Raw genomic sequence first — 20,297 nt, forward strand, 5'->3', positions numbered from 1 at the left:
TCTGTTTTTGATATCACTCTCATTACCTCCTTTTACATAATTTTTCTCCCTCCGGTTATATATTGTTTAATCTCCTTCACGAGCTACCAAGTGCCTGAGTTTCTGTCTTTTAGGTGTAATTTGTTTGCTTGATCGGCAGTTGGAGTTGATATTGTTTGGGGATTGTGTTTGAAATGCAGTGAAATGTGTTTAATGTTTTGTGGTTGTTTTATGTCTGATGTTGTCCATGTTCCTGTTACAGACTGATTATGAGGGCCAAGCAAAAAAGCTGTTGGAACTGATGGAAGACACTGATCTGATTGTTGTTGCTGGAGGAGATGGCACCTTACAAGAGGTATAGCCTAACTTTAATGTTTGTGCTTTGCACATATGCACCCATATGGCCCTTAACAATAAAACTCACTGGGATGGCATACTAGTGGCAGGAAGGGAAGTTGCAAGACTGACAAAATAATTTCATCACAAATCTTAATCAGCGGCAATATATGATGTGGAGATCTTGGATTCATGTGTCATTACATTTAACCCCCCCACCATCTGGAATGGGCTTGTGCAATCTTACCAACTGTCCTGGCTTGAGACAATTCACACCTCTAACCTGTGATTATCCCTCTCTCCAGTCACACTGCCTGGACCTGTAAAGACTTAATTACCTGCAAAGACTTGCATTCAAAGTATCAGCTTGCATCATTGGCTTTGTCTATATATGCTGTGTTTGTGTAACCTACCTCTTCACTCACCTGATGAAGGAGCTACACTCCAAAAGCTCGTGATTCCAAATAAACCTGTTGGGCTTTAACCTGGTGTTGTAAGACTTCTTACAGTGGTAATAGTACTTGGGCAAATCAGTGTGTTGTGCATGGGAGTGGTAGGATGCAAATTTGATTCTGAAGAGGTGAGCCAAGTGGAGGTCTGGACAAATCACCCCGAGTTACTTCCTAGCAGATTGACAGTGGAGTGGCTACCCTCCAAACTGAGGATTGATGCATATGGGAAAGGGGAGCATCTGCTAGTGGCTGGGTATGTAAAGCACTGGCAGATATTTGCAGTAAATGTTTTGTTGTAATCTCAGCAATTGATCTGCCCACATCATCTTTGATTTTGCTGCAAAAGCCTCATATAGATTTTCCCAAAATTTAGTATTTCCAGGATGAAATGTGTCTTTTGTTGTTTCTCCATGGTGGCCTCCCCTCAATACAGCTTTCGTTCAAACATAGACAAAAGAGCTGAACGCCAGCGGTGAGGTGAGAGTGTCTGCCCTTGACAAGGCAGCATTTGACCAAGTATGGCATCAAGGAGCCCTCACAAAACTGGAGTCATTGGGAATGTCTCTTCCTCCTCTTCCTTCTCCTCTTCCTCCTCTTTCTCCTTTTCTTCCTCTGGATAACTTAGGCCCAACCATTTTCAGTGCTTCATCAATGACCTTCCCTCCATCATATGATCAGAAGTTGGGACGTTCGCTGATAATTGCATAACATTCAGCACCATTTGCAACGACTCCGATACTGAAGTAGTTGTTTATGTCCAAATGCAACAAGACCTCAACAATGACATGAGACAAATGACATGGTGCCTCACATGTGCCAGACCATAACCATCTCCAAAAGAGACAATCCACTACCTCCCCTTCAGTGGCATTACTTTAGCTGAAACCCCACTACAAACATCCTGGAGGTTACCACTCAAATTTTCCCCTCAAGTTCTTCCCCTATTTAAGCCTATAAAATGTAATTTGCTGTTACATTTATACCGTGTCCAGCATATTCCAAGTAATTCCGAATTATGTTTTTGGGCAATGTTTTTTAAAAAAATAGCAATCGGACAACATTGTTGCAGTGCATTTTAATTGATCCTGAATATCCAACTCCTAATAGGTAACTATTGATTGTGATCATGTGGACTTTAATTTGAAACCTGCAACTTTGAAAGCATTCACAGGAACGGCTCTCAACGCTAAATAAAATAGCTCTATATTTTTAAAGGAAACAAATAACTGATCCTCGAGTAATTACTGCTGTTCTCTTACCCGTGTTGTATCAGATATCATGACTAAGAGGGTGTTGGCAACCATGGACTTCCATTGTATTGACCATGATTATGCTTGACAAAGTACTGTGGATTGTTGTTGCCTTCTGCAGTATTGCTGACCAGGAAATTCTCCCACATTTACCACCTGTCACCAGGATTTACAGGCTATAATCAACCTATTTGGCCATGTTATAATCATACCTTACATGACCTTAAAGCCCTGAAATGGGACTTGATCCCAGAGATACAGACGCTACCCGCTGCGCCACAAGACCCTCCTATCTGATGTAGTAACCCACATTTTAGATTCCATGGTGTGTGGCTCTCTTTGTGCAGAAGCATGGTTCTTGACTCCAAATTATATTGATTAAAACTTACAAATGCCATTCAACGTCCTTTCAGTAAAAGGTTATGAAATGAAAGATTTAGATGTTCAAATGAGACTTTGACAGCAAGAAAATGAATGTGGTGCAGAGTGTTATGATGAGCTGATTGTTCATACAAGTTAACAGGGCATGCAAGTTCAACAGGGCATATTCAATTAATAGAATTGGTATTTTGTACAAAGAAATTCAAATTCAAGAACAAACACAATTGACAAACTTTTAAAAATTTGTTACATAATGTGACCGGAGGCCTGGAAACTAGAAATGCACCAGGGCTCATGATTTGTTTCCCTGGCCCTGTTTAGAAGTTGCTGGAAGGTGCTTTCACTTTTTTTTCCTCTTTTGATATTAGGTAATAACTGGGCTTCTACGGCGAGAGGATGAGGTAAGTATTTCATGTCACAGTTCCTGGTCCAAGCTGACCATAGCTGGTGTAAATGCACAGACCATAAATCATATTTCCTGTTTGAGAGTTCTGCCACTTTGACAGTTTACTGATGTGACTGAAAAATTTGGTTTTAATTGGCAAGCATTTATGTGGAAAAATATTTTTTTCCCCATTTCTCCAGGAGTGTGAGAAGTTTGTTGACACCTTTCAGTGGTGACATCTCTTCTACATGCTTCTGCTAACCTTGAACCAAGGTCTAGTGTAAACTCGAGGAGGACAGTGCATTACTATTTAAGATAAAACACAGCAGAACATGACTGTGTTTTTGAAAAACATGTACTCGCACCTTTTATAGCACAGAGGCATGTTTAAACCATGAGCCTGTTTAGATGTTTGTCATTTTCAGGGGTACAGTCCTGGATTTGAGAAGGGAAAAGCAGTGCTATTCAGCGACTGTGACTCTCGGCTGACCACTGATGACAAAACATTGTGATTATGAAAACACTCATTGTCTCTGGTGTTCTGGTGAAAGGAAATGGGGGAAAAAACCTTTTTTATATTTCCAGTGTTTCTACTCTTTTTAGGCTGTCTTTAGCAAGATCCCCATAGGATTTATTCCATTGGGAAAGATGAACTCCTTGAGCAAAGTTTTGTATCCTTCCAACAAAGAACAGGCCAGGTAAATGTCAACTAAAGTTCTGAGTTACTTTGATCAGGAGATACAGATGGTTTGGCTGATGAGCTAACATGTTCTTGGGTTTGTGTCCCAACTATATGAAAAGTGATTGTGCAGATCATCAGCTTTCCTCTTGGTTTACTGAACATAACATTCCATTTTATGGTGCCCAGTGTTGAAATTGTTACCAAACTTATTGTGGAGGTGATTGCTAATACTGTGTTATTGTGTAAAAGGACTGATGAGGTCACTCATTGCTGCCGCCATTGGCTTCTGATGCTGTCCAGTTTCCCAAAGTCATTGCTGCATTTAGCACGAAGGCAGGCAGGCTGGGGGTGGACTTGTCGAAAGCCCCCTCGACTGTGTTGCAGATAATTCAGGAGTTAATTTCTTCCTCCTTTCCCATGAAGACACAGGCTCATGTTGTGGGCTTATAGGTACCACCCTGTCTCCAGTAGCTCATTGAGCATCCACTTTTCATATGTCAACTAGACTAAGTTACTAAGATGTAGGATGATTTTTTTAAATTACCTGATGCCCATTCTGTTAACGGGAGTGACTAGGTGGCAATCTGGAGGAGACACTGGTTAATTTGTTTTCTTTTGCCATCTCCTGTTCCTTTCCTTGCTTAAGATGAAGGCCAGTTATAAACCCTTCTCATCATTCAGGCTGACATCAGCTAGCTTACCATGGTTAGGAATTTGAACCTGATTCACTCCTAACCTGTGTTTCACACAGGTGATGTGTTAACCAAATAAACCATCACAGGACTTCAGAGTGATTTGCTGCCTGAGCATTTGTTTGAAATACATGATGATAAAATTTGCATTTTAATTGCTGCAGTTAAGCCCAATCTCCAGTGCATCCTGGTCATATTTTTCACTGCTGTGTGTTGCAGACACATCTTAAATGCCACACTTGCTATCGTGAAAGGAGAGACTGTTCCCTTGGACATACTAGAAATAAAGGTAAGTCTGAGAGCCACTGTCACCAAGGAGGTACACGGAGAGCCCGGTTGTACAGTCCACTATTAGGGTGTGAAACCAGTTGAGACATTTCAGGGTGGAAGGGATGTCGGTGCTAACATCACTGTGTGAGAATCACGGGTTTAAGCCAGGGCAGACGGATGGCATGTATAGGAGATGGGGCTGGTGAGGGCAGGAGAGACTTGTAAGTCTAGAAGAGCTACAGGAGAGGGTAGAGCTTCCAAAGGGAATCAAATTCAGGTATATGCAAATAAGGGACTTTGAGCGGAAGGGATGGAGACGGTTTCCCAAGCTGCTGGAGTATACTTTATTGGAGCGGTTGCTGCTCCCAGATGTGGAAGGGGAGGGTAGGATTGGGGACATATATGGGTGGCTGGAGGAGCAGGGTGGTGCGGATTAAGTAGAAAGGGGAGGACTAGTTGAGGGGGGGAGAGATAGGATGTAGAGTGAGGTGATGCGCAGGGTGAATACAACCTCCTTGTGCGTGAGGATGAGTTTGATTCAATTTAAGGTGGTACACAGGTTGCACATGACTTTGGCGAGGATGAGTGGGTTCTTCAAGACGAGTGTGAGAAGTGTGGGTGAAGTCCAGCAAACCATGCACATATATTTTGGGGCTGTGAGAAGTTGGAGAGATACAGGGAGGGTTGTTTGGGACGTTAAAAGATTGTGGGGTAGAGGCTGGGCCGGACCTTATCGTGGTGAACTTTGGGGTATCGGAAATGCCGGAGTTGATAGAGAGGAGGAAGGCTGATGTTGTGGCCTTTGCGCCTCTAGCTGCCCGGCAAAGGATTTTGCTGGAATGGTAGTCGATAACACCATCTGGGGTGGCGGCCTGGCTGGGGACCTGTACGACTTTCTCCGGTTGGAGGAGATAAAGTTCGGATTGAGGGGATCAGCGAAGGGCTTTGATACACGGTGCAAACTGTTCATGACCATGTTCAAGGAATTGTTCGTCAGGGGCGGGGGGGAAACTTGTACGAACTGTGAGATGTAGAGAATGTTCTTCGATTTATTTATGCTTTTGTACTTTTGAATGTTTGGAATAAAATACTTTACAAGAAATAAAGATGAGGGGCGTCATTCTCCGACCCCCCAGCGGGTCGGAGAATGGCCGTTGGCCGCCGTGAATCCCGCCCCCGCTGGTTGCCGAAGTCTCCGGTACCGGATATTCGGCGGGGGCGGGAATCGGGCCGCGCCGGTTGGCGGCCCCCCCCCCCCCCCCCCGCTCGATTCTCAGGCCCGGATGGGCCGAAGTCCCGCCGATAAATTGCCTGTCCCGCCGGCGTGAATTAAAGTACCTATTTACCGGCGGGACAAGGCGGCGTGGGCGGGCTCCGGGGTCCTGGGGGGGCGATCTGACCCCGGGGGGGTGCCCCCATGGTGGCCTGGCCCGCGATCGGGGCCCACCGATCCGCGGGCGGGCCTGTGCCGTGGGGGCACTCTTTCCCTTCCGCCTCCGCAACGGTCTCCACCATGGCGGAGGCGGAAGAGACTCTCCCCCACTGCGCATGCGCGGTAAACTGTCAGCGGCCGCTGACGCTCCCGCGCATGCGCCGCCCGGGGATGTCATTTTTGCGCTAGATGGCGGGGCAACAAAGGCCGTTTCCGCCAGTTGGCGGGGCGGAAATCCCTCCGGCGTCGGCCTAGCCCCTCAATGTTGGGGCTCGGCCCCCAAAGATGTGGAGCATTCCGCACCTTTGGGGCGGCGCGATGCCCGTCTGATTGGCGCCGTTTTGGGCGCCAGTCGGCGGACATCGCGCCGTTTGGGGAGAATTTCGCCCAAGAAGTATTTCCCGGCAATTCTCATGCTGGGAAATTTTTAAGGCAATTTGAAAAGAACACTTGAGATCTCCCCTGGCATAGTCAATGGGTAGACCAGGATGTAGAATGAGTTTGCTGGTTGATCATGCTGAGCTTAAATATCATCGACATGGGTATCACCATTACACGCGAGAACACCACCCACCAGGTATGCGGTACATACTCGTGCGACTCGGCCAACGTTGTCTACCTCATACGCTGCAGAAAGGAATATCCCGAAGCATGGTACATTGGCGAAACCATGCAGACACTGCGACAACGGATGAACGGACATCGCGCGACAATCACCAGGCAGGAATGTTCCCTTCCAGTCGGGGAACACTTCAGCAGTCGAGGGCATTCAGCCTCTGATTTTTGGGTAAGCGTTCTCCAAGGCGACGTTCAGGACACGCGACAATGCAGAATCGCCCAGCAGAAACTTATGGCCAAGTTTCGCACACTTGAGTACGGCCTCAACCGGGACCTTGGATTCATGTAGCATTACATTCATCCCCCACCATCTGGCTTGGGCTTGCAAAATCCTACCAACTGTCCTGGCTTGAGACAATTCGCACCTCTTTAACCTGGAGTTACCCCTCTCTCTGGCTCTGTAAAGACATGCTCCAATTCAAAGTATCATCTTGCATCTTTGACTTTGTGTATATACATGTTTCTGGAATCTACTTCTTCATTCACCTGAGGAAGGAGCAGTGCTTCGAAAGCTAGTGATTCGAAACAAACCTGTTGGACTTTAACCTGGTGTTGTAAGACTTCTTACTGTGCCCGTCCCAGTCTAACGCCGGCATCTCCACATCAGAGCTTAAATATGACAGCAGTTCACGTATTACCATCACACAGCAAACTTAGTGAACAAATATTGAGGTAAAAATATTACACTGCTACTGAAAAACACAGAGGCTACAGAACTAATTGTAACGATTTTTATCTACCACACGTTGACAGAAAAGGACTTGATCCTTCCTCAAAAGCTCTAATTCTTGATACCAGAGATTTACATTTTAATGGTTTTATTTTACTATTTCTATACTTTATTTGTTTATTATTTTACTTCTCATCCAAAATCCATCCTTTTTTTGGTTTCCATCTTCTCGAAGGTTAAAACATATATTTTCCTCTACCTTACTTTCCATGATGATTTACAGTTTGAGTGAAACTATTATCTGTCCAAGAAGATTTCTCCTTCCCACTGTTGAGTCTTTAATTATCTAAACATCAAATGGTGCCGTGCCATGGTCCAAGCCTGGCTGGCTGATCATTTCTGACCGCAGTGTCTGGGGTTAGCACGGGGGCACCATGTGGACATCTTCTGTGGGCTGATCCCATTGCAGACATGAATGTGGAATATCATGCTGCACTATGGTATTGTAGTCCCACAGAGGCAAGGTGGCAATTCCAACTCCTATAATATATCCCTCTCATGAACAAAATTTGTTCACAGCAACTAGAAGGCCCAGGTGAAATGTCCAATTTAAGAAACAAGTGGTTTTTATATACATTATGACATTTAACAAGAACAAAGTGTGATGTCTGTCGTGTCAATGTATGCTAAACCAGGATTGGAAGGACCAAATTTTTCCCAGAGAAAAATCTTGAAGCGCTGGAATAAAGTTACATTTTGGACGGAAATAAGACAGAAACCTTTAAGGTTAAGACTAGAGTCAAGCAGGGATGTGCCATCGCCCCATCCTTTTCTCTATCTTCACTGCCACCACCCTTCACCTTGTCACGAGCAAGCTTCCCAGTGGAGAGGGCATCATCTACAGGATGGACAGAAGACCTTTCAACCTCAAACAGTTGAAATCGAGGAAGAAAACAACACTGATATTGCTCGTGGAACTTCAGTTTGTTGGTGCCATCTCCACATTCTCAGAAGAGAATCACCCAAGCTATGCTTGATACCTTTGTGGAAGCATACCAAAGAATCGGTCTCAGGCTTAACCTCCAGAAGACTCAATTCCTTTATCAACTCGCCCCAGGGCAAGATCTGGGGCATCATTCTCCGCCGGCGGGAGTCTCCGTTCTGCCGGCGCCCGGGGGTTTCCCGACGGCGTGGGGCTGCCCCACAATGGGAAACCCCATTGACCGGCCGGTGTTACGGAGACTCCCGCCGGCCGGTCGGCGCAGAAATGTGGCGGGGCGGGTAGGAGAATTTCGCCCCAGGTTTCTTCCTCCATCAAGATCAACAGAGAGGAGTCACCTCTCCTCTTAAGGCTGACATCGATGCGGAGATCCAATATTGTATCCAGGATTGGAAGCACCTTCGGACCCCAAAGGGTGAGACTCTTTTGAAGACCGTGACATCCGTGTTGAGACAAGATCTTTGTGTACAAGGCGGTTGTCCTCCCAACTTTTCTATGTGACTCAAAAACTTGGATTGTGGACTGATGGTTAACACTGCTGCCTACGGCGCTGAGGACCTGGGTTCGATACCGGCCCCGGCTCACTGTTGTGTGAAGTTTGCATATTCTCCCCGTGTCTGCACCCCTACAACCCAAAGATATGCAAGTTAGGTGGACTGGCCACACCAAATTGCCCCTGAATTGGAAAAAAATAATAATTGGGTACTCTAAATTTATTTTTTAAATCTTAGACTATGTACAGACGCCACCTCAAGGCCCGGGAGAGGTACTATCAATGCATTCTGAGATGGATTCTCGGCATCAGCTGGGAGGACAAGCAAACGAGCACCCGTGTTCCTCGAAGTAGCCAAGAGCAATGGCATCGAGGCCATGATCATCCGAAACCAACTCCGCTGGGCCAGCCATGTGCTCAGGATGTCAGAGTCCCGACTGCCAAAGCAAATCATCTTTGCCCAGCTCAAAGAAGGCTTCTGAAAAAGAGAGGACAAAGGAAGCACTTCAAAGACGCCCTTACTGCTTACCTCAAGAAATGCAACGCTTGGGAGACAATTACTCAGAAGAGACCTACTAGGAGGAACCTAATTAAATGAACACAATTCTTCGAAGGCAAGAGGAGACCCAGAAAGGGAGTCTGGGAAAGGAATATTAGTTATCTAGAGGTCCAGGACCCACCTTCCGGAAACAGCTGCCAAGTGTGTGATCGACGATGCAGCTCTAGGATCAGGCTCATCAGACATACAGGAACCCACAAAGCCCATGACCAGTAACACAGGGTTTCTTCAGTGGACAATCATACTCGTTAGTGAGTGATTGCCACAGAAGATAACATTTAACAACAAGAACAAAGTGTGAAGTCTGCAGTGTCACCAATGTATGCTAACCTAGGATTGGAAAGACCAAATTTTTCCCATGAAAAATCTTGAAGCTCTGCAGTACAGTTACATTTTTGGTCCAGGAATATCTGCTTTTAACGCAATCTATTATCTGGACATAAATTAGGTTCAAAATTGCACTAATTTTCAGCTTTTCTTGCTTGTCTTTCTACTCAAACAGTTGCATTTCACTGATATTGGCCATGAATCGCTGCAATCAGATAGCATTTTAAAATGCTTTTCAAAATTTTGCATTAAAAGCTTTCCTTGATACTGAATATTGAAAAGTGTTGAGTAATGTGCTACAGTTTTATTCTCACAACTAAGAATGGCTTACCACAAAAGAAGCATTTTTAATCCGGAGGTGGAATTTTCTGAACTTAGTTCCTGCTGAAATGGTGGGACATTTGGTGGGTTAGGAACCTGTTAACAGCCGGTATGGTTTTTTTCTGAGGTTATTAACTGAGCCACAATAGCATCCCACCCCGGATCTTCAATCAGTCAAGGATGGAGAATGCACTGGATCTGTCAAAGGAATTCTTATTAAAGGAATCATGGCATGAGGAACGTGGCATGGATTAGACTGGCTCATCTGGACATGGGATTATGAGGTTGCAGAGATAGAAAGGAGACCTGGTAAAGCTGCTCCCTGGGTGTCTCCGTCTTCCCTGGAACTCCTGCTAAAGGACTGTAGTCTCCTCCACAGCACTCCTCGGAACAACACAGCTTGCAGCTCCACTCATTCATCTCTCTCGTCAGGCATCTCGCGTCCCGATCAGAGCAGCCAGTACTCACTCTCATACTTGTCTTCTTGCAATCATACCATGCCACGATCTTACACACGTGTTGTTTTTCCCTGCTACGCCCAAATCATTGCTATACTTCGAACTCCGCTTTCTATCCTTGCAGGAGAAAGTGCGCACACTCGCAGGGAGACTCGAGGTGAGGCGAGGGAGTTGCCCTACAGTGATGAACCCCTTGACAGCCACTGGCAATGTGTGAGCATCTGGTCCACTGGGATGGAAGTCTTGTTCTAGGAAGTTGCAGATGTCAGCAGTGACCTGCTGTGAGTCTGCTGACTAACAGGAAGCTGATGCGAAGAGAGTGGATGCACTGTCTGTAAGATCCTGTTTTGGGGTTCACCTCCTTAGAGCTGAATCTCAGTGCCTTTTGCCCAGTGGATTAACATGTGGCTGAGGAAAAGGCAGCTAGTGCTGGTGCTATTGGTGTTGCTGGTTCTCTTGTTCTTAGAAGTGCAATGTGCAGCTTTAAAGCTGCTCCCATGCCACGGTGATGGCTAGGTGTGGGCTGGAACAGGAATGTGGAGCTGAAAGTGAGTGAAGTGCAAAACAGATGCACTGAAAAACAGGAGTTGGAAATCACCTGTCACGTACTCTTCGAGAAGGGTTGTTGTGAGCAGCCAGCTCCTCCTCTGGCTATGGCTGTAGCTCATCAGTTTCACTGATCATAGGCTTCCAGCCTGTCAGTTTCATCGAAGAAGCACTCACCTCATTGACTCTGGCAATGATGACAGCGCAGGAAATCGGTCTGCTGGATATTAAAGCCAGAATCCTTGGTTAAGCACAACTTAATGTGTTATGATATTTAAATATCTTATCCAACAGCTGCACAGGGCTTCTTTGCTGACTTTAAAACCTGCCAGGGTGAAACCCAGAAGAGGGCAGGATGAGGCCAGGTTCTGGGTGCTTTTTTAAAAATTGTTCAGTGGATGTGGGCATTGCTGGCTGGGCCAGCATTTATTACCCATCACTAATTGCCCTTGAACTGAGTGGACATTTCAGAGAGCAGCTAAGAATCAAACAGACTGCTGTGGCTCTGGAGCCACATGTAGACCAGGCCGGGTAAGGACGGCAGATTTCCTTCCCTAAAGAACATTAGTGAACCAGATGAGTTAACTTCTTGCATGGACCCCAAATCTGTCTCCCCTTACCTGGGAAAATTCCTCCCAGTGTGTCTAGTATACCACCTGTGAGTAACCCGGGGCGAGATTCTCCTACCCCCCGCGGGGTCGGAGAATCGCCGGGGGCTGGCGTGAATCCCGCCCCCGCGTGTTGCCGAATTCTCCAGCACCGGAGATTCGGCGGGGGCGGGAATCGCGCCGCGCCGGTTGGCGCCCCCCCCCCCCCTCCCCCCCGCGATTCTCCGGCCCACATGGGCCGAAGTCCCACTGCTAGAATGCCTGTCCCGCCGGTGTGGATTAAACCACCTCTCTTACTGGCGGGACAAGGCGGCGCGGGCGGGCTCCGGGGTCCTGGGGGGGGGGGGGGGGGGCGCGGGGCGATCTGGCCCCGGGGGGGGCCCCCGCGGTGGTCTGGCCCGCGATCGGAGCCCACCAATCCGCGGGCGGGCCTGTGCCGTGGGGGCACTCTTTTCCTTCCGCCTTCGCCACGGTCTCCACCATGGCGGAGGCGGAAGAGCCGCCCTCCACAGCGCATGCGCGGGGATGCCGTGAGCGGCTGCTAACGCTCCCGCGTATGTGCCGCCCGGCAATGTCATTTCCGCGCCAGCTGGCGGGGCACCAAAGGCCTTTTCCGCCAGCTGGCAGGGCAGAAATCAGTCCGGCGAGGGCCTAGCCCCTCTAAGTTAGGGCTCGGCCCCCCAAGATGCGGAGGATTCCGCACCTTTGGGGCGGTGCATTGCCGGACTGATTTGCGCCGTTTTTGGCGCCGGTCGGCGGACATCGCGCCGATTACGGAGAATTTCGCCCCCTATTTTTATTTAAAAATTACATTCAAATAATTATACAGAACAATTTGCTTGTTACATTTGTGTTAATTTCTTAGATAACCCAATATAAAATAACATATGCAAAGTCTTTTACAATCTATTAGTCATTAATTTTAGATGCTTGTTTTTAGAGCCTTCTCAAAGGCTGACAAATGAGCACAATTAGTGGAAACTCGTCCTGACAATTCAATTTTGGAACATGGCCAGTTGTGTGGATGGAGCCGGCTTCATGCAAAAGATTGCAGAAACTCGATTTACATGGCTGTAATTTTTGCTTGAAATTCCGTGATTGTTGGTGCTAGTTTGACTGATGTTGACTGAATTTTGCTCTTTATATTTTTACATATTTGCTCACTCGTGTCCTGTTTGTTTTAATCTTACATTCCTTCTTCTGTTTCTCTTGATCCTTTTTACTTTCTTGCCTCTCACCACACTTCCTTCTCTCGCTGTCCCCTTTTCCTTTTTTTGCACTTGTCTCTCACTCTACCTCTTCTCCCTGCAGATCTCCCGTTCCTCTGTCGATCTCTCTACTGCTTTCCCTGTCTCATCGTTCTATCTCTTTTCTGTTTATCTGCCTGTCTTTCTCTGTCTATTCGTGCAGTCTCTCCTTTCTCCCCTTATCCCTCTTTTCATCTTTCAGGACTTTCAGAATACATCACAAAACTGAAGTCCATGGGATTAATGTGGCAGCTTGACTATGAAGTTTGTTAAGCAACAGCGATAATGGAGGGAAGCATACAATGGTGTCCCCCAGGGGGTCAGTTTTAAGACTATTGCTCTTTTATGATATATATAAATAACCTGCACTTGGGTATACAATGCATAGGATTGGATTATAAACTCCCTGCACCTTAGCCAGCTGTGCTTGGCTGGCTAGCCCGTTTACCTTTTTGGGCAATAGCTCTTTCATTAGTAAGAAACGGTCAGTCTAAAGTCCTGCCTCATAAAGCTGCTGGTCAATCTGAAGCCATCTCTGCGCCATACAAGGATTGGTGGCCCCTGCAAAATTGCAGGAAGAAGAAAATCATAGATGCCCCAAAACCAAGGGAAGTCCGGAGTCTCAGCTGTTTTCCTGCCCTTGGGTGGCTCATATAATTCATCCTCATAATTTAAAAATCCTCAGATGAGACTCAAAAATTTGATAAAGAATGAGGAGGATAGTAACAAAATTAAGGAGGATGTGAATTGAATGGTGAAATGGGCAGACTAGCGGCAGGTTACATTTAATGCAGGGAAGCATGAAGTGTTGCATTTAAAATTGAGGGGCATTATAAGCTAAATAGTTGTTGTTTCTTTTCCTGCACCTAATGCACAAGGCAGATTTTCATCTGTTCCCGTAGCGAGTTTTCTTCTGGAACAGGTTGTTCGCCTCCTGCCCAGAGGCTTATAGCTTGAGGGGTACCACTCCACATGAAGCATGGCTGACAGGAGTCTCTCCCTCTCTTACCGTTGGCCATTGGTGGGTTGGAAAGGTTTTGCAGGTTGATACTCGATCCGTTTGACTGTATTTTGAACGCACCTACCTGATCCAACAAGTCCTTGGGTGGGACTCGCACCCTGAGCTTCTGGCTCCGAGGCAGGGACACCACGGTGTCACAAGATCTGCTATAGACGAAATAGTATAATTTTGAAGGTGAGAAAACTGTACAAAAAAAAATACAGGCTCCTTATCCTTATTAATGGAAGAATTGAATGTAAAGGCAAGGAGGTTATGCTTTATAAATTACTGGTTAGGACTTAGCTAGAATATTATGTCCAATTTTGGGCAATTCAGTTTAAGAAGTATGTCAAGACCTCAGTGAGAAAAGGATGTCAAAATCTCAGTGAGGGCGCAGAGGAGATTTCCAAAAATGGTACCAGGAATACAGGTCACCATCAACATTGAGGGATATTGGTAGATAAATAATGAGAATCTGTTTTTGTGTCAGAAAGTTCTGCAACCAGAGGAGGCAGATAGAAATTAATAAAAGAAGCAGGCATGTGGTAATTCTTTTTTATGCAATGTGTTGTCTGAAATGGTGAGAGCAGCATATTTAATAATTCTTTAAAGGCAATTTTACAAATTCCTCACGTCTCCCTCAGTCTGTTTTATTCTTGGGCTTTTCACTTTGCTACCTTCTTTTTTTTTTTCTTTCTTTTCTCTTTCTCCCTCGCTTTGGGAATTTCTCCTGCTCACCAGTTCTCTTCTGGAGAAGTATACCCTTGCTTCATATTTTTCTACTACTCTCACTCCACTTTTCCCCCTTTCTCCTTCTTCCTCTCTTGCCCCTCCCTTCTCTTCTCCCTCTTCCACTCTCTTACTACTCTTACTCCTGCCTCCACCTCCTCCTGCCTCCCTTCTCCCTCCCACCCCATCCTCTCCCACCCTCCCTCCCTTATGCTCCACCCTCCCTCTGTCTCTTTTCTTCCTCCCACTGCCTCTCCATTCTCCCTCCCACTGCCTCTCCATTCTCCCTCCTCTGTCCATTCCTCCTTCCTTCCTCCCTCCTCCTTCTTATCCCTCCCTTCCTCCATCCATTTCCCTTCCTGCCCCCTCCTCTCTTCTTTCCTTTCCCTTCCCACCATCTCCCTCCTCATCCTCTCCCTTCCTCTCTCAACATGTTGCAGTGTTTTGTTAATAGCTGTTTGTTGCACCGATTATCTGCAGTTCAGGTTCTGAACCTAACTTCTGTTTTATTTTTAGGGTGATAAAGACCGTCCGGTATTTGCAGTGTCTGGGCTGCGGTGGGGAGCATACAGGGATGCATCTGCTAAACTCACCAAGTAAGAGAAGAGTGAAAGTAAACAAAAGTGTAAGAGGTGTATTAAAAGCACACTGAAAAAGACAGGCCTTGACAGTCGATGCTTCATCTTAAAGCTGAAAAAAATCTGAGATTGGAAATGACCCTCCAAAATAACGCTGAAATACCTTACCGTCATTTACTGCTGGCAACTGACAGCTGATTTATTCTGGTGCTGACATTTTACATCAGTATCTGCACACTGTCTTTTTGAACATAGTGGTAAAGTAAATTTATATTAATAAAAAAAGAACAGCCAGACACTCATGGCAAAATCAATTAGCCTTATAGTGATTGTACCTATTTCACAACCATGATTCCACAAATTGCATCACCTCAGCAGTGCCAGAAGGGTTGGAAGAGGACCAGTTCCACGTGAATGGTGTAAATATGTGACCATTATGCATAAGTCAGAGATGCAGTGGCTAGTTATCAGAAAGGCCATTGACAAACTGTCTGCCAGATTCCCCACAAATTAATCTCTTGTCCCAACAATGCGGTGTTGTATGGAAGAAGAGAAGGTAGCAGGAGTAGGCCATTTGGCTCCTTGAATCTGCTCCAACAGGCAATAAGATTGGGACTGATCTGGTTGTGGCTGTAACTCCATTTTCCTGGCTTCCCATCACAATCCTTGACTTCCTTGGAGATCAAAAATCTGCCAACTCAACAGGGAATATATTTAATGACCCAGCCTTCAGTGCTTGTTGGAGAAGAGAATTCCAAACACTACTGACCCACAGAGAAGAAATTCCTCCTCATCTCTTCCTTAAATGGGAGATCCCTTATTTTCAAACTATGTATTCTAGTTCCAGAGTCTATAGAGACTAATTAAAATGGAACAAAAACAAAGTATTCATTTCCACATTTACAAGAGTGAAGCATTCATTTCTGTATTACAACAGTGACTACAGTTTCCAAAGTGTTCAAAGATTGGCTGTGAAATACACTGGGGCATCCAGAGGTCCTGAAATGTGGCATCTAAATGCACTGGGAGAGTGAATCCTTCTACTCGAATATAGCCTGGTTCTTGCAGTTTTGCTTAGTGTTGATGCTTTATAAGATTGTTTCATCTGTTCAGTGCTGCTTCAATGTTATCCCTCCACAGATTTTGGTATCTTGGTCCTCTCAAAGACAAGGCATGTCATCTACTCAGTGTATTTCAGGTGAGTGCGTGTTTATAATGTAGAAAATTTTAATCCTCTATTGGAAGGGTACAAACTTGAAAGGCCTCGTACAAATCTTACACACTTGGCAAAATTATATTCTTAACAAGGCACTTTTTCAAGGGTTTACATTGACGAGACTGGGCAGTACCCTTCTTCCACTAACGTAGAGCCTGGACCAAAAGTATTGGATCACTCATCATTCGCTTGATTGCTGCATTAACTAGAATGAGTGACACTTAACCTTGATTGAGGCAGATAGGAACAAATTCCAGTAAAATCCATGATTTCCAGCTACAATTCTCTATTAACCGGGATTCTAAGGTGGTACTATTTTTGACTGGAGATGTCAAACTCACTGGTAGTGGTTTTCATCAGCCTGCCCTCATTCTGGTCTCACCCCTCCAATCTTTCTGCAGCACCATGTTCCCTTGCTCACTCCCCACCTCTCCAGAGACCTCAACACCCATGTGATTATCCTGGAGCTTTCTGATTTATTGAAAACCTTACATATTAGGTAACTGGCAGATTTGATGAACCGCAACAAGCCATTCCTGGAGCATGTCGGATAACGGATATTTTTCTGTACTTCTGGCTTACCTGCCTGAATCTGGTGGATCAATAATCAAACAGCTAAAGAGATGCCTGTTTAGAAAAAAGGAAATACATCTGATTGTATTGAGGCAGTTTAATAATACAAATTAACATTGTAATACACATGTGCAAATCGCTCCATGACCTCACTCCTTACTATTTAATTAACCTCCTTGAGCTCCGCAACCGTTTGCATCCTCTGTATTTCTCCAACTCTAGCTTTTTGTGTGTCCCCCACTTCCTTTGCAGCAATGATTGTGGTCATACCTTCAGCTGCCTCGGCCCTGAGCTCAGTAATTCCACATCTGAACCTTTTTGCCTCCACCTCTCTCTTGAAGATGCAGCTTAAAACTGATCTCCTTGACCAAGCGTTTGGCCACCAATCAATATCTCTAGCTTTTGGTTCATTGTCACTTTCAGATGACCAGACTGATTCCTGAGATGGCAGGACTGATATATGAGAGGGTGGCACTGTAACACCGTTGGTAGCACTGTTGCTTCATAGCGCCAGGGACCTGGACTCGATTCCTGGCTTGGGTCACTGTGCGGAGTCTGCATGTTCTCCCCATGTTTGCGTGGGTTTCCTCTTGATTCTCCGGTTTCCTCCCACAAGTCCTGAAAGACGTGCTTGTTAGGTGAATTGGACATTCTGAATTCTCCCTCCGTGTACTCGATTCATTGCAGTGTTAATGTAAGTCTACTTGTGACACCAATAAAGATTATTTTTTTTAAAAAGGACTCATATGAGGAGAGATTGACTTGGTTAGGATTGTTTTCGCTGAAGTTCAGAAGAATGAGGGGGATCTCATAGAAACCTATAAAATTCTAACGGGATGAGACCGGGTAGATGCAAGAAGGATGTTCTCGATGGTGGGGATGTCCAGAACCAGGTGTCACAGTCTGAGGATACACGGTAGACCGTTTAGGACAGAGATAAGACATTTCTTCACCCATAGAGTAGTGGAATTCACTACCATTGAGGTCTAAAATTGTATGTTTTCAAGAAGCAGTTAGATATAGCACTTGGGGTGAGGGGAATCAAAGGATATGGGGGAATGTGGGATCAGGATATTGAGTTGGATGATCAGCCATGATAATGAATGACGGAGCAGGCTCGAAGGGCCAATGGCCTCCTCCTGCTCCTATTTTCTATGTTTCTATGTGTGATCACATTGCTGTGAAACATCTAGGGATTACATAAATGTAAATTGCTGTTTATGTTTAAGTGTATTTGAAGGTTTGGATCAGGTTTCCTGAGACCACAATGTTGTACTGGCTGCTAATCCGAACCAAATCCAGCCATTGTTAATTGCAAGCTGCGTTTCTGTGTTCACTATCTAGGAATGGCCACCAACCCGCCAGACCTCCATTGCCTACCTAGGCCCCACAGAAAGGCCACCAGAGGAATTAAAAGAGAAACAACCAAGGCCAAATCTGTGGCAAAGGATATTGAGGAGACTAGAATTGTATTGGGCAACTCCCAAAGAGGGTAGGATGCTTGAGTGCTTTCTGTCTTATTGCTCCTTTTAGTACCAATGAAGTATTGTTATCTTGCTATATTTACATGTCGTTAATTATATATGCTATTCATTCTATGCACTTTGGGGCAGGAGTGCAGGTGCCGGTCCTTAATTTGAAGAGAAACACTTATTAAAAATATTATTTTCCGATGCAGATTCGTACTCTAGAATAGGCCTGTCCAACCTTTCCTCCTGAGGGGTCATATTTTAATGTTTTTCCCACTCAGTGGACCAATGAGCAAATTTCAGAAAGATAAGGTTTGACACAACATTAGCATGAATTTCAAAAAAACGTAGTTCAGAAGAAAAGAATCAGGGCAGCACAGTGGCTCAATGGTTAGCACTGCTGCCTACGGCGCGGAGGACCCGGGTTCGATCCCGGCCCCGGGTCACTGTCTCTGTGGAGTTTGCACATTCTCCCTGTGTCTGCATGGCTTTCACCCCCACAACTCAAAGACGTGTAGGTAGGTGAATTGGCCATGCTAAATTGCCCCTTAATTGGAAAAAAATAATTGGGTATTCTAAATTTTTTTTAAAAAAAACAACAACATACTGAGCAAATAAAATACAATGTCAAAGCAATAAATAGATAATTTTAAAAATGAGTAATTCATAAAGACCATTAGAATAAGTGTGAGTGAGTGTGGGTGTGAGGTTTGGTGTGTGGGGCTGAAGGTGAGTGAGAACCCTAATACTGGAAGTGAGCCAGGCACACACACACCGAAATTCTTCAGCCGTTCGCTAGCTGTGGAATTCTGTAGACCCGCCAGCAGTGTACACCCGCCCGTGGGTTTCCTGGTGGCATGGGATGGCTTCAATGGAATTCCCATTGACAGTGCCAGGAGCAGAGAATCCCGCTGCCAGCGAATGCGCACTGTCTCCCGCCACCGAGAAACACATGGCTGGGAAGCCAGAGAATCCTGTTCACGCGCTCTCTCTCTCCCTTTTTCTCATATCCACATGCACACGTACACTCGCACTCACAACACACACACACTCATACACACACATAATCTCACTCTGTCACAAACCTTCGCACTTGCTCTCACACTCAAACACTCACTCCTGCGCATGCTCCCTGCCGTGCAAGCGCTCTCCCTCCTCTACCTTTGGGGGTCTTCTCTCCCCACCCCACCCCCCCGACGGCAGGATTCAATCACACTCCTGACTTGAGTTGTAGATGTGCACAAGCTTTGTGGAGTCGGGAGGCGAGTTATTCACCACATAATATCCAACCTCTGACCTGCTCTTGTAACCACAGTAATTACATGCCTGGTCCAGTTCAATTCTTAGTTAACAGTAATCCCCAGAATGTTGAGATTCAGCAATGATAATGCTTTGAATGTCAAGGGGAGATGGTTAGATTCTCTCGTTGGAGATGGACATTCTTTGGCACTTGTGTGACACATACGTTATTGTTATTTTGCATGGCCCAAGTGTCTCCAAGTTCCATCAGAAAATTCCACGATAATTCCTAGTTACAGATCGTTCAGCAAAATCATTGGAAACAAACTGGTCACTTTAAGAGAAACAGGCTTTGTACTCTGCTGTCAGTACTCCTAACTCCATGTTCTGAATTGAGATCCATTGAGATGGTCTCACGCACTTTGGAAGATACATCCTGATTTAGCAACATGATATTGTCATATTGGAAAGGTGGCCATATCATGTGGATCTGGATGATACACTGTGAAGTTCCATGACAGTAAATTAAAGTCAGCATTATATTGTGAAAATCCCATCATGTACACATTCTCAGAATGGATTCAGGCCCTGTTCCACTTTGCTCCTCATCTGCACTATGCCAGGCAGGAAGGTGCAGCAGCATTTCCCATGTGATGAAATGGGGACAATTGTGCCCTACCAGTTTGTTCCACTTCCTGGTGATCTGCTATGAAGTACACTGTCAGTAACCTGTAAACAGACTGTGTCCATACTTTCCATTGCAGTAGTTTCCGGACAAGCAGATGAA

At 45.6% G+C, this 20,297-nt stretch overlaps 1 protein-coding gene across 2 annotated transcripts in view; it reads left to right on the forward strand.

Moving 5' to 3' along the window:
- agk (acylglycerol kinase) overlaps positions 1–20,297 on the forward strand; it is a 71,421-nt gene that overhangs the window by 41,376 nt on the left and 9,748 nt on the right. For both annotated transcript variants that reach the window (XM_072484660.1, XM_072484659.1), the window contains exons 5-11: positions 242–334; positions 2,767–2,799; positions 3,387–3,481; positions 4,377–4,446; positions 14,952–15,031; positions 16,154–16,211; positions 18,147–18,294. In XM_072484660.1, the coding sequence (XP_072340761.1) occupies positions 242–334; positions 2,767–2,799; positions 3,387–3,481; positions 4,377–4,446; positions 14,952–15,031; positions 16,154–16,211; positions 18,147–18,294 (577 nt within the window). The remainder of the gene's footprint in view (positions 1–241; positions 335–2,766; positions 2,800–3,386; positions 3,482–4,376; positions 4,447–14,951; positions 15,032–16,153; positions 16,212–18,146; positions 18,295–20,297) is intronic.

This window comes from Scyliorhinus torazame, chromosome 19, assembly GCF_047496885.1.
Source record: "Scyliorhinus torazame isolate Kashiwa2021f chromosome 19, sScyTor2.1, whole genome shotgun sequence".
Lineage (NCBI taxonomy): Eukaryota > Metazoa > Chordata > Chondrichthyes > Carcharhiniformes > Scyliorhinidae > Scyliorhinus > Scyliorhinus torazame.